Source organism: Canis lupus, chromosome 21 (assembly GCF_011100685.1).
Source record: "Canis lupus familiaris isolate Mischka breed German Shepherd chromosome 21, alternate assembly UU_Cfam_GSD_1.0, whole genome shotgun sequence".
Lineage (NCBI taxonomy): Eukaryota > Metazoa > Chordata > Mammalia > Carnivora > Canidae > Canis > Canis lupus.
Window position 1 is genome coordinate 11,575,574 of NC_049242.1, and position 14,361 is coordinate 11,589,934.

Below are 14,361 nucleotides of genomic sequence, written 5' to 3' on the forward strand. Positions count from 1 at the left end.
GGATGTGTCCTGTTAGCCCTTTAGTTTTTATGTGCACTTAGCACACAGACAGTATCACATGTTGGCAACGACTCTGGATCTAAGGTCCAATTTGGGGCACTGTTTTTGCCTTTTATTTGACTTGGACACATGTTTCATAAGCCTCAGGTTTGGCATCTATAGTACAGGTTAATAATATCTGTTTATATCAGGGATTTAAGGTGATAGAATTTGCTTCATTTCCCTAATACTTCCAGCCCACTACCCTGCACCAAGCACCATCCCAAGCATAGGAAATGCACATAGTCACTGCCCTTGGAGTGTTCCAGGTTTAGTGTAGAAACAGACTTGTATATAGATGATTAATAATACCATGCAATAAGTGCTATGTTAGACAGCTGTTGTGAAGGTCAAATATAATAAAACAGATGAAAACACTTTGTGAGGTGTAAAGTTCTATTCAAAGGGGAGCTATTATCATTCCAGGACTCTCCTCTTCTTAGTCATCAATGCCAATCCCATGTTTTATTCAGGCTTTAAATCAAGCTGGATCCCTCCACAGAGTCTTCTTAGCGGTATCAGCCAACAGGCACAAAATAGCTGTGTCTTCTTTTGTTCTTTCCTTATGAACTTATAATCTGGGCTTTGCAGTAATTGCTGAAAAAAATAATTTCCATTTTAGGAAAAAAATTCCTCTCATCTTAGTTGAAGTACCTCGACTAAAAGCCTAGAACTTAGGTCTCAGTGTGAGGAGTAGTTTAGTTTGAGGCTTGAGTCTGGGTTACTGAATTTTGGATCAAAAAATAGCTTAATTTGGGAAAGAAAACTCTGTGATGATCCAACAGAATGCCTCTGCTTGGCACATGCTCCTGCTTTATAGCCTTTGTTAGATGCTTTCTCCTTATGAGGACGTAGGGGATATAGCAGCTGTACTAGAACCACAGGGCATTTTAATAACCCACCCTGGATGGATTGTGACCTGTTGAAAAGGCATTCTGTAAACCAAAGACTAGTTAAAATAGGGCCAAGTGGTTCTCATCCTACAAGGATTTTATTAGGGACTAAATGCCTAACAAGAGATGTTCTAGGGGGCAGAGGGAATTATCGTAGAAGCAGGCAGCCACTCCCGGCTCGCTCCCGGCTACTCAAAAGGGAGGCAAAAGTCCACCTCACAAGGTTGTTGGAAGGGTTTCATGGGATTGAGCATGTGGCATTAGCTGCTTTGCCATATATGCAATACACATATTAATTGGATTTTGTTTATCCGTGTTATTTTAATATTCCCTAGGCTTTAAGGCCTCGTTAATCTCCACTTTATTTGCAAATCCTTCCTTGAAACTTCTTTCCCCAGTGAACGTTTTCTCTGCATTCCTCTAATACCAATGGGCAAGGACGACTGTCTTTTCTTCCACAACAGTTTTCAGATCAGTATATTCCTTTCCATTTCCATTTTTTCCACACCTGTTAGCATCTTAACAATATGTCCCTGCACTATGAAAACAGCTTCCTAAATCTCCCTGGACACCATTCTTTTCTATCAATCTTCTGGTTCCTTATTGCCTGAAGGACTAATTAACTTAACAGATATTAATTAGGCCTTCACATATTCCTGAAGGAGGACCAGGACTGGGGCAGACAAGGAACAAGGTCAATGGATTAATCTGCAGTAAGGGTTTAAAGAAGGTTTCGGCATGATTCCTACATTTAATTGTTTTTGTTGAGCTCCAGAATTATTGAATACCTAAATATTAAATAACAGAAAAGAATTCTTACAGTTGAAGAATAATACAGAAAAGAACCCATGAGTATTTCTTTATATATTCATTTATTGCTCAAGCATGTAGATTATCTATGTAATTAGACCATCTCTCTGGCCAAATATATTGGACCACCTGTTTATTCCAGACATTGATAAAAAGTCCAAAGTTAATTACTAATGAGTTATTAAAATAGCAAAAGAAAGGAAAAGAAAGAAGATCCTTTCAGATCTTAGGTGGCCACACAGCATTTTTATAGCGGACAAAAAGGCCCAAACTCTATCTTTTGATGCTTTAACTTCTTATTCATTCCCACACAGTCAAATTGGACTACTGGTTATCTTAGAATATCCTTTCTGGTTTCCTGAACTTATGTCACTGCTATCTTTACTGGAGGGCAATGCTTACTGCTATTTTTGGATTTTGCCATAATCTACTAATTTTTCAAGGAGTAGATACAATCTGTCTCCTGCAGGCAAGTGTCATTCTCTGGTCACTCCCCTCCTGCTAGAAATGGTTTTTTCCTCTTGTGAAGCTTTAAATCCCTTGTGATCTGTACCCTATAGTTGCCCAATGGACTCCTTGTTCCCATGCTCCACAATCTCTCATTTTCCTTGTCCTCAGCACCCTTCCACCTGCCCATCTGCCTCCTCCTCTCAAGGACCTAGAAAAGAAAAAGAAAAAACCCTTTCCATCAAAATAATATGAGTAACTCATATTACTAGCCTTCTATGTGCATCTTCTCTCCTGCCCTCTTTGAGGGAAGTTTCATATCAGCAACTCTCCACCACAGTACTGATCAATCACAATCATTTTCAGAGATACCATATTTCATTTGTTACCAATATTATTTGAAATGCCAAAATTTGCAAAATAGTTATCCTTTATATTACACCATTCTCATTTAATGGTATTCCAAAATAAGTCAGAGAGACTTATTTTCTAATAAGTGTGCTACACATGGGACAACTGTCTTTTACTAGATCACAGCATGGGGGAAAAAAAGAGGGGCTGAAAATTGTTGTATGATATTTTTTTATACAGTTGTTGTCTAAGTGCCTTCATCATCAAGGCATCCAATCATTATCCTTGACAAGTATAGGTACTTGATCAATCTGTGCTGTTTGAATTAACAACCAAAGAGTGATATAGGGTGCCTCTTGAGACTTCAAAGTATATGATTAAGAAGAACAAAGACATGGTAATAAGAGAATATAAATCAAATGACTAACTTACCGACTTAAAGATGCATATCATCACCAGGTAACATCTGAGAGCTTCTCTTCAATTAGATAAGGACAGCTCACTTCAAAAACAAATATGGTGTACTGTCATGAGAAATGAATTGGAAATCATGAGATGGTATTTGTTCCACACTGTTATTTTCTAACTGCTTTAACTTTGGGCAAGTCACCTATCTCACTGAGCCTCAGTTTTCTTATTTTTGAAAGGACTAAGACATCAATCTCATCTAACTTTGACAGTGTTCCTAAAGTACTTTATAAAGCACTATGCAAATATAAGGTGATATTGCTTCGATTATTGTGTCCATGGAGGTAATTCATTTCCATTTACTCAAGTTTGTCTATACGTGCATTTCTAATGCATACCTCACCATGGCCATTTAACTTGTTTTTGTCAGCAAGATAGTTATTTACATCCAATTATGCTGTAATTGGGTAAATTTATATAGATGATTCTGTCATTTTCTTATATATCATGGTGTATTTCTCAGTGTAATCGTCAAAATCAAGATGTCAGATTTTAGGCAAGGCTCAGAAGGAAATTATTCCACCTAATTTAGAGTGTCTGAATATAAACAATATCAAATTCCTCTTATCTTTTAAAAACTATATTTCCACACTTCGTAATTCAAAGCAAATTGTTGCAAGCAAAATATATTGATAAAAAGTTTAAGAAAATGGAACTGCAATTGGAAATTTTCTACTTATAATATTCTTAATTCATGAGATTCTTTTATTAGCCTCGTATTTTCTGAAGTCATTCTAAAGGCATAGTTGCTAGTGACATTACAAGCTTTTTAAAATTAAAAAAAATTTTTGTTTTAAGTATTTTTTGTATTAGAAAGCTCATAATCTTACTCTTCCTCCCTCCTGGCTGCCTCTCAACCCAAAATCATAAACAGGAGAGGTTTAGTAATGAAGATAATTTTTTCATGAAAAGAATGTGCTAATTTTCAGAGAATATATTTGATTATTTTGATGCCCTAGATCTGTACAACTCATGAAGGTACTAATAAACCATGTCACAAAGGAGAGGATAAGGGTATATAGTTTTTTAATTCAGTGAAATATTCTGAGGATTTTAATTGTTTATATAGCCTTAATAAAACCCCAATTTTTCAGGATAAAAACACACAGGTCATTCAACAGTTATTTATTTTTTAAAATTTGTTATTTTTATTCAACAGCCATTTAAAATAAACACAAAAATTATAAATTCCATAGACGTTTTTGACAGTCAAAATACTTCTTAACATTTGTCTCCTAATGATGGTGAGCCATGGCATAATGCTAATTCCTACAGGTTTTGGCAGATGAAGAGAGAACCTGGAAGAGGTCATTGAGCTGACATCCAGAGCTTGCTTGAAGTGAATAAATTATTTATGTGTCACGCATGGAATACAAAAGGGAAGAATAAACTTCTGAGCATAAAGGTAGAAGGTGTCATTTTGGCAGACACAAACTGTAAACAAACAAACAAACAAAAAAACAAACAAAAAATGCAATCCTCAAATAACATTATCTAAATGCTTTTTCTCCCTCACAGGAAAGAACAAATTGTCATAGTAGAAAGAACATTATATTACGTAGAATTATATTTGGCAAAGGGTTAATTGGTGCCTGGAAAGAGCATGAAGTTTTGCAAGGTTGTTTTGGGCCAAACTGTCCTTTCCAGATGTAGCACCATTTGTTCTCTCTCCATTTCTCTCTCTTCCTTCCTTTCTAATGCCTAAAATATCCAGTGGGGAGAGTCAAGTGCTATAGACAGGTGAGGAAGAGTTCACTTTCCCTCTTCTTACCACAGGTCCCTTAGAACAAATGTATAATCCTGATGTTAAAAAAAAAAATCTCAACAACAATCATGATTTTACCCCAATTGGCTGGAAGACTTGATGGTGAGATTTGCAGAGGTGCTATGCTTTATAAAGTACTCTTATGTGTACTACACCACTTGGGTTCCTCCCAGCAGTCATGTGAGGTGAGCATGGGAGGTTTATTTCTTCCATTTTTTTTTTTTAACAAAGAACAAAGAGGTACAAAGGAGTTAAGTGATTTGCCCACCATCACTCAGGGTCGAATCTTACACCCACATTTTGGGACTACTATCCATACGGCCTCCATAAACTTTCATCACCAAGAAGTTTCACTAGAACAGACACACACACACACACGTACATATATTAGATATATACATATATATAAATTACAAAAAAAGAACAAATACTCCCTTTGTGATTTTCATAGTAGATATGAAGATCTGTATTTTTGTACTTAATAAAATCTTTATTTGCATACACTGAGCACAACTCAGTAAGTTATTTATTTATATTATTATTTTATTTATTTATTTATTTAAGATTACAGTAAGTTATTTTTTATTTTATTTTTTACAGTAAGTTATATAAAAAGTAGATCCATAAGATAAAAATCAATTTAATTAATATAGACTTTTTTGAATATTGTATTATTTTTAAAATGTAATTCTAACAAAAACAATTCCGTATGAATTTCTTGAAATGAAATGCATTGATCACTCAGTTATTGGTTCAAAGATATCGAGCACATACTGTGTTCTAGACAATGCACTGGGTACTATGCTATAACAGGAAACAAAGAACACTTCTGTCTGCACCCTCAGAACACTCCATCCAGCAGATGAGGCAGACATACACCAAAGAGTTATTAAGTGCCTAATGCCTAGGACTCTGAGGATCCAACCTAGTCAAGAGGGGGTCAGAAAAGCTGCCCTCAAGAAAAAGCAATTCAGGTAAAAAAAAAAAAAAAAAAAAAAAAAACTGGTAGGAAGAGTTTAGTCAAAAAGGAAGGAAGAGAGAGAAGGGAGGGAGCACCATGGAAGAGCATTTCAGAAGAAGCAAGCTGTGGAAGAGGAATAATGTAGAATTTAGGGAAGGTGGATGTGATCACCAAGGAGACAATCTAGCATTAAAATAGACCACAGACCAAACCTGATGGAACAACCAAAAATATATTATGGCTTTACCACATATTTCACTTTACACTAAATTCTGTTTCTCAGCCAGAGTTCAAGACCACATGAGTATATCGTTTTATTTTCTGAAACGCAATATCCATACAGAATGCAAAAACTAACATGCTTAGATAGCTTCTCCTTACAAGAACACTTCACCTGTACTGTCTCACTGAATCCTCACAACCTTTGCCAAATGATATACTTACTCTCTACTTTTTATTAAGGCTTACAGACTATTATTTTCCAAGCATCCAGGCTGGCAGATCCAGGATTAGAACCCAGATTTTAGGCTCCTTTCTCCATTGCAGTTTCCAGGACACCACCCAATGGTCCTGTTAGCTTAAGAATCCTATTTGTCCATCAAATGTTTATTAAAAGTTCCCATTTTGGAGGAAAAAACTTTTCATGAACCAAGAAATGAAAAGTAATCAAATTTGGACTCCATTTCTCCAGTGTCTCCTGTGTCCATTTCCATCGGTATGCAGAATATTTGAGGCTCTCTCCCCCACATGACCATAGACACTATGAGCAAAGGCATGGCCAGAAACCATGTCAGGGCTTTGTGCAGATTGACTGGGTTGAACAGTTTCCTTCTTGCACATTTATCCAAAGGTTTTTCAATCTGCTATCACGTTTTTAGGTACTTCTACATATGATTCCAAAGACTGTCACCATTAATATCCAGAGTTAATGCTCCATCAAAACCTATGTTGGGAGCAAGAATCTTTCCACAGTAAAGCTTAGTAGGGTAAATCCAGTTATGCTTCTAGTTTCTAGCCCATGCTTTGTATGAAAAGTGGCCTCGGCAACCTGAAAGACTGAGCATCCTTCCCAACATGCCTGTTTCTTATTCTGCTGGTAGGAGAGAAAAGGGGCTGGGTTGTTGGCAACCATCCTCCCAACCAAATCCCATAAATAGTCTGGCCCATTTCTTTTGTGTCATGTCCCAGAAGTTAGTCGATACCTGGGAAGAAGAAAGTAATGCACTAAAAACATAAAAGGTGGCAAGTCAGGTTAATGCAAAATGTAGAAACAAATCCAGATACTCTCCTGGAAAGGAAAATTAGGTTGGCAGGGTCCATTCTGCTATTGGGAACGCACGGCAACCTCCAAACCTGGAAAGAATTGATCTAACCTTTGCAGGAAGAGGGGTAGGGGTGGGGGACATATCACATTCCAGAATTCTGAAGGACACAGGTTGCAAAATACTGGATAGATTAAACAGAGGAAGAAGCAGAAAAAAGATGCCCACAAAAAGGAAAGGCGTAGGTGTCCCAGGCGTGAGTAGGTCTGGCAGTTGCAGTCAGGCAGCCCAAGGCTGGTGGGCGCCAAATACAATCCAGGCCCCTGGGCTATCTGGACAAGAGACCTCCTGGTTACAGAGACCTTGGATTCCTTTGTGATAAGAAATCCGCCCCCCCCCCCTCCCCCGGGTCTCTCCACAGAACATCCCGAAGATCAGGCCATGTCTTCTGACCACTAGTGAGGTTCCTGACAGAGGGTCTGTAGTTTCAGAAGTTGTGTCATATTTAATGGTGAGGAGGACCCCGGTCAGGATCTGAGGCTGAGGTACCAATTGCATCTTCTTCATCAGAGCAGCTTCCTGACCCCAGGGTGGAGACCAAAATGGACTGCTTGGGGAAAGGGAAGAGGGAGAAAGATCCTAAAAAGTCATGTGGGCCGGATACCACTCAAGACTCTACCTGGAGAGCAATATGCGAGGTTGCCAAAGGAATACGCCTCCTCATGGAACTGTGTCATTCGAGTTTTAGGCCCCAAAACACATTTGTGAGGAAAATGTGGGAGAAGTAGAAAAACGCTAATTAACTAGATATCTGTACACGTGTTCACTGAATTTCTATTTTCCAGCAGACAAGCTTGACTAACTAAAACCATGTTCAAAGTCAGGAGCTCAGACAGAAACCCCTAGTCAAACACTCCAAGCGTTGTCTTGCAGAATAAAAACTGACCTGGAACCACTGCCTACTGCCTGGTAACCCTTGACTCGTACCCCTTCCCTCCCTCTGATGACGGGGTCGGTGAGTTGAGGTCCCGGCTGTAAGGGTTCCTAACAGAGGCCGCGGGCTGCAGGCGGCCCCTGCCCCCTACCAGGCCCTTCTGCACGTCAGCACCGTCAGCACCGCGCGAGGCCCGGCTCCCAGCTGGGGGCATAACCAGCCACCGCCACTGCCACCGCGGGGGGGCGGGGGGCTCAGAACTACCGCGGGGTCTCCGTAAGGGCTCCTCCACCCCCACTACTGTCCCCTCAGACACACCTCCCTGGTACCGATCAACCAAAGGCCAATCCAACAAGGCGGCCACTTCCAAGGTCTCCGCCGCGGCGGCCTGTGACGCCTCCCCTCCTGAAGGGGCGGGCGCAGTCGTCCCCACGCGGGTCCCCTAACCCCGCCCGGGGCGCTCCAAGTCACCTGTGGTCTCCTTCTCTCCGCAGCTCCAACGGAAAGTCCGTCACGTGGGCCCAGAACGAGAAGAGCAGCCGCGGCCAGCACCTGTGGCAGCGGCTGTCCATACACATCAACAAGAAGGAGAGCCCCAACCAGACGGCGGTCATCAAGCCCTTCCCCAAGAGCCCGGAGAGCCGCGGCCTGGGCGCGGGCGGGGGCGCGGGCGGCGGGGGCGCGGGCGCGGGCGCGGGCGGCGGGGCGCGGGCGCGGGCGGGGCGGCGGGCGCGGGCGGGGGCGGCGGCGGCGCCGCGGGCGGGGGCGGCGGCGGCCCGGAGCCGCCCGACGCCGGCCCCAAGGCGCTGTACGACGTGGCGGAGGCCGAGGAGCACTTCCCCGCGCCCGCGCGGCCGCGCTCGCCGTCGCCCATCAGCACGCTGAGCCAGCGCGCGGGCTCGGCCGGCCGCACGGACGACGACGTGCCGTCGCTGCACTCGGAGCCCGCGGCGCGCAGCAGCTCGTCGCAGGGCTCGCTCATGGAGCAGATCAGCAGCGTGGTGACCCGCTTCACCGCCAACATCAGCGAGCTCAACTCCATGATGCTGTCCACCGCGGCGCCCGGCCCCGGCGTGGGCGCCCCGCTCTGCTCGTCCTACCTGATCCCCAAGGAGATCCAGCTGCCCACGACCATGACGACGTTCGCCGAAATCCAGCCGCTGCCGGCCATCGAGGTCTCGGGCGGCGCGCAGCCCGCGGGGGTGGCGGCGGCGGCGGCGGCGGCGGCGGCGGCCCCGCCGGCAGGGGGCGCTGCCCGGGAGTCCCCCGCCGCGGCCGGGCCCGGGCCCGACGCGGCGGCCGGCAAGGCGGACCTGGAGGAGCTGGTGGCGCTCACCCCGCCGTCCCCCTTTAGAGACTCGGTGGACTCGGGGAGTACAGCCCCCAACTCGCCGGTGTCGGAGTCCGCGCTCTGCATCCCGTCGTCTCCCAAATATGACGCCCTGATCCTCAGAGATTACACTCAGAGCTCCTCGTCGTTGTGAACGTGGTCGGAACCCGCGCCGCGCTCGCCGCGAGCCGACACCTCCCGCGTTCCCGCAGCACGTGACCGTGGGCGCCTGCCTCGGACCCGAGGTGGGAGAGGCCAAGCGCCCCCGGGAAGGAAAGCGAGCTCTGGAGCGCGTTCAGCATCCACCCACCAAGACGCCAACCACGAATCTTTGGGCAGATTTTCTTCTAGTGGCCTTAGAAAACGTGGGCTTTGCAGAAACACTGCGAATCTTTTCGAGGGCTGACAAGGAGCCTGTGGCACCAGTTCCGTACCAAGTGCTTTGCTCTAGGGAAGCAATGAGTGTGAAACAGCATAACGGAGGGGAAGAGCGTGCTTAGCGGGCACCTGTAAAAAGTTTTGTTTACTTTCTTTTCCCAGAAGATTCTTTGATTCACCCAACATGAATGTACATTTTCTAACAAACTAAAAATCTGGGACCAAACGTGACCATTTCTCTCTCTCTCTCTCTCTCTCTTTTTTTTTTCCTTTCTTTTTTGCTGTCTTTTAAAGACCTTGCAAAGCAGGACCTTGAGGCGTTGCTGTGACTGTGCCCCTTGCATAACACACAGCTGCGTAAGGAGCGCTGCCCTGACGCGTGTAGGGCTTTTACCAGAGACACTCCTCTCCGATTTGGTTTGAAATCCTCTTCCAGAAGCCTGCATCCGGGAGTCCACCTAGTGATTTCAATTCACCTCCATTAACCAAGAAAACCAGTGGAAGATTTCTTGACTATTTTCACCATGTTGCCAATCAATACTGGAGTAGCAAAAAAAAAAAAAAAGAAAAAAAAGAAAAAAATATTTTCTGGAATACTGTTTTGTAATTCCCTCACTGGGGTACGTTGTGTAGCTGGAAATTCTCTTTATAATAATAATAATAATAATAATAATAATTAGTAGTAGTAATAATTCCTGAGCTCCAGCTTGGCTATCTCGTTCATGAAATGTGGCCACTCCTCCTAATGAATGCTGTTCCATTAGCATTGCCAGCTAAAATATTAAAATACGCATTTGGGCTTCTTCATCCCCTTCCTTTGAGAACCTGATGCACAAAGAGCCCCTCTGTTCTTTTCAAGTCCCACCACTGGAAGAATGGTCTATAGACCCTCTGAAGACAGCGTCATGATTGGAGGGACTGTTGTTCAAAAAGTTAACACAATCTTAATACACTGGAAATTTTAAACTGTGTCAAGTTGGCTTAGCAGAGATTTAGCTATGCCAGTAAGCAGTGATTTTAACTTTTCTTGGCTGCTTAAACAGGGCAGCTATGAACTATGACAAATGTAGATTTTTCAAAGCAATACAGAATACTAAAACAGAGGAACCTTAATGGATATAAACCACACAGTCTTTCTTAGCCATTCCAAAAAGAGGCAAAGCGATTATTTCCTTTTTAAAATAATTATTAATATGATTTTGTGCACTTACTACTGTCACTTTTTAAATACTGCAGAAAAGAGATTTAAAGATACAATAGAAATACATGTGCTTTATTAGGCTCATATAAGTAGAAATCATAGCTCAAGACCTGCATCCACTGTCCTCTCTTTCTTCCTCCCTCCCATTACAGCTATCCTGAGGTGCCAAATGTTTTTTGTTGTTGTTGTTGTTGTTGTTGTTTTGGTTTGGTTTGGTTTGGTTTTTAATTTTAAATAAGGATAGTAATAAAAGGAGGAGGTGTCCTGTAAGTTTAGAGTTTAGTTGATCTAGCCTTATACTAAAGATAGCCTTATGAAAAAGATTTGCTGTGAGGCAGAAGTATATTTTTAGCAGAAAGAAAAATGAATGAAACCATTTTCTCTAGCTCAATATCCTTACTTTGGCATGTATTTTTTTTTTATTTTACACCTACTTTAAAAAAGAATTTGTGAAATGGAAATATATCCACTGGCATAATTTTTCATTCCCCACTTTTAAAAGTTGTAATGAATATACTGTTTGACTTTCCTGATAACTGTTCTTATATTAAATTTTTAAATCAAATCTCCCAATATAAAATGTTAAATGCTAACATTAATTTACTGAAATATAAATTTTCAAAAAATCAGCCTCCCATACCAGATTTGAAAATAACGTCTTCAGAGCACCCTGAATCTAGATGTTATAATGAGACTCTTGAAACAGTGAATTCAGCTAAGTTTTATGGTTTCATTGAAATTGAATGTCTGCCTCTACGTGAAAAACAATTGTAAATATTTTGAAGCATTAACACCCCTCAATTCTCTTGAAAAAGATGGCTTTCACCTGGAGATTACCATCTGGATATCTTAAACATTGAAACCTTTCCAAATATACTCTACTAAGTTTTAAATTTGTTTCTTAAACCCTTTGGCTGATTTCCATTTTATTCTCAAGTATAAGTTTCATTATACTGACCAATTAAAAAAACATTTTAAAAAACTTTCTGCTTTTGAATGATCAAATTCCCCTTCTAAATTTTTAGTAGCGTATTTCTTTTAAAAAGTACACTACGTTATGAGAAAATTCATCAGAAATTAAAATTTAATGCAAACAAATTGCCATCTGATAATTCTATATGAAAGTACAGTCAACTGTAATAAGAAAAATAATTTATCCAATTAGAGGAGAACAAGATGTGTTTTTCTCTGTGTTTCTGTGCCCTTTGCCACTTCATTCAGTACATTGTATAATACGTAATATTATTAGTAATGCATTCTTGGGATCTTTTATTTTGGAATGATGCTAACTCTGTCTCTTTGCCAATTCTAATACCAGGTTCCAAGTAATAAATCTACAAGGAGAACTGAATATTCATTCTAGGGCTAGGATATGAACTTTGCAATTCATTGGGGTACCTATTTTCATTGAATTTCCTTGAAAACAGTCTGTTCCTGGTGCCCAGTGATAATTCAGTCGGACCAGCATGACCAGAAGGAAGGGGAAAGTACAGTGAAATGCGAAGATTCAGAAAAGTGACCCTGAAGGACAGTTTGGTTCCAAGATGAAAAAAGAAGACCGGGTTTGATCAAGTTATGCGGACCCCCTAGGCAGTCTACTCACTCTCCTGTTGCAGGAGAGGAGGAGGGGCAGCCCAAGAAGACCCTGTGGATTGGGGAGAAGCATCTCTTTGGGTGAGGGGTGGGGAACAGAGAGGGAGCACGCAAAGGAGCGTCCTAGAGATTGGACTGAAGCAAAGAGAAATAGTAAATCCCCCCGAATGTGCTAATCGTTGTCAGTGACGGTCTTTCCCGGGCTTCGGCTGTTAACCAGCAAGTTATCAGGAAGACTAGGAGCTATTTCTGACCGTGAATGAGTTGTGTCATGGCTCTGCTGCGATCCTGTGACTTCCAAACCAGGAATCAAACACTTTTTAAGAAACAAACATTTCCTATGCTAGTCTCCCAGCAAGATGTACATGTTTTGGAGACTTGGAAAGTATCATCTGAGTTCACGTTTAGCCGCAGCTTATTACTAGCCCTTGAGCTGCCAGAATCTCGTAGTCAACCATTTACGGTTTTATACTGTGAAAAATACAGATCAGTGAAAAGCATAAAGACGAGGGGAAATTCACTTTCAAGAGGGTCTGAGGCGGGAGAGATCCTCTGCTGTGTGTTGAAGAGTGAGGCATGTATAAAATAGATGGCTGAATTTCACTGATCTTCCCAATGTGAAAAAATATACTATGTATATTGTGTGCATTTCTAGAATTCAATGGCAGCTGCTGGTGGTGTTGTAATTAGAGATCTATATAGAATATAGATGTTTTAGAGAGACGGTGCCAATCCTAAAAGATTTGTGTGGGCTACAAGTGCTTGTACTTACTTTTTCTGCACTTTAACTGATTTGGTTTTAAGATTGTGTGCGCGTACCTGTTCTTTTTCTGTTGTTGCAGCTTGTACTATTAAAACAATAGAGAATGTTGAATTATTTTGATGTGAATTGCAGATGATTTTTTTCATAAAGTTTAACATTTTTATCAGCATTGTTTTGCTTTGTACTTGTATAAATGTGTTTTATTTTAGCATTTGAAAGTACATTTGCCTGTTTCTCAGTTGTCTGAATCATGTTATAGTTGGTGTTTGTGAAGTCAGTTACTTTTTGAAAAATATTAAAACAGAAACTATGGTATGACTTTAAGATTCTTCCCCTTAAATGTTTAGAATGTTGTCTTAATAGTGTTTTCCAAGACCCAAAGAGCCATACTATTAATTAATCTTTAAATTCTGAATGATCTACACATTTGAATTATGGGATTTACAAAGTAGCCTGTGGACAATAGATAAAAATGTAAACCAACCACAAACCAACCAGAGATGTTGTCCTCAAAGACAACTACAAACACCTTTTAAGACATAAGTATTTTTTTTTAGACAATGAAGCATGTAGGGATTATACCTTGTTTTTTGTGTCTGGGAATACAAATACAAATTATAGTTCCACAATTATCTGTGTTGATAGAGGTTACATCATAAAAATAATATAGATTATGTGTGTTTATATATCTGTGTATGTCTGGATGTGTATACATACACACATCTATATAGATATTTTACTTTTGAGTCCATCTGTATACGTGTCCCTGTGTGTGTTTGTTTGTGTGCGCATGTGTGGGCATATCTGTATAATTTTACCAGAAAAAAACAATTACTTGTCAAATCACTTTCTACCTTGATGGATTCTTAAGCAAATTTACACTCCTAAACACAAATTATCTAAAAACCTAAAAGCATGATGTATGGAAGAGAAAAACAATGTAGATTTTAAAACATAGCTTCTCTCTGCTTCCCTACATTGTATTATTTATACACATATAATATGTATATACATATATTCTTATACATATGGAAATTGATACAAAATATGTTTGATCTTAAAAAAGAAAACCATTTTGTGTGCTTTGTCAGACTCTCCTGCTTCAGTGTCTTCTATTCTGAAGTAATACAAATGGGCATATTAAACTTAGGGTGTGAGATGAGATA

The 14,361-nt window shown here is 41.1% G+C and overlaps 1 protein-coding gene and 1 long non-coding RNA gene across 2 annotated transcripts in view; one reads left to right on the forward strand and one right to left on the reverse strand.

The window, feature by feature from the left end:
• Positions 1-13,519, forward strand: part of GRM5 (glutamate metabotropic receptor 5) — a 516,157-nt gene extending 502,638 nt beyond the window's left edge. Inside the window, exons 10-11 of the mRNA XM_038568353.1 lie at positions 8,425-8,637; positions 8,679-13,519. Coding sequence (XP_038424281.1) covers positions 8,425-8,637; positions 8,679-9,414 — 949 coding nt within the window. The 3' untranslated portion in view covers positions 9,415-13,519. The remainder of the gene's footprint in view (positions 1-8,424; positions 8,638-8,678) is intronic.
• Positions 670-8,605, reverse strand: LOC102154679. Its single transcript, XR_005375522.1, has 3 exons — positions 8,402-8,605; positions 2,973-3,064; positions 670-2,400 (listed from the first exon to the last, which is right to left on the reverse strand). It is a non-coding gene; the product is annotated as an uncharacterized LOC102154679 (long non-coding RNA).
• Positions 13,520-14,361: the final 842 nt, after the last annotated feature.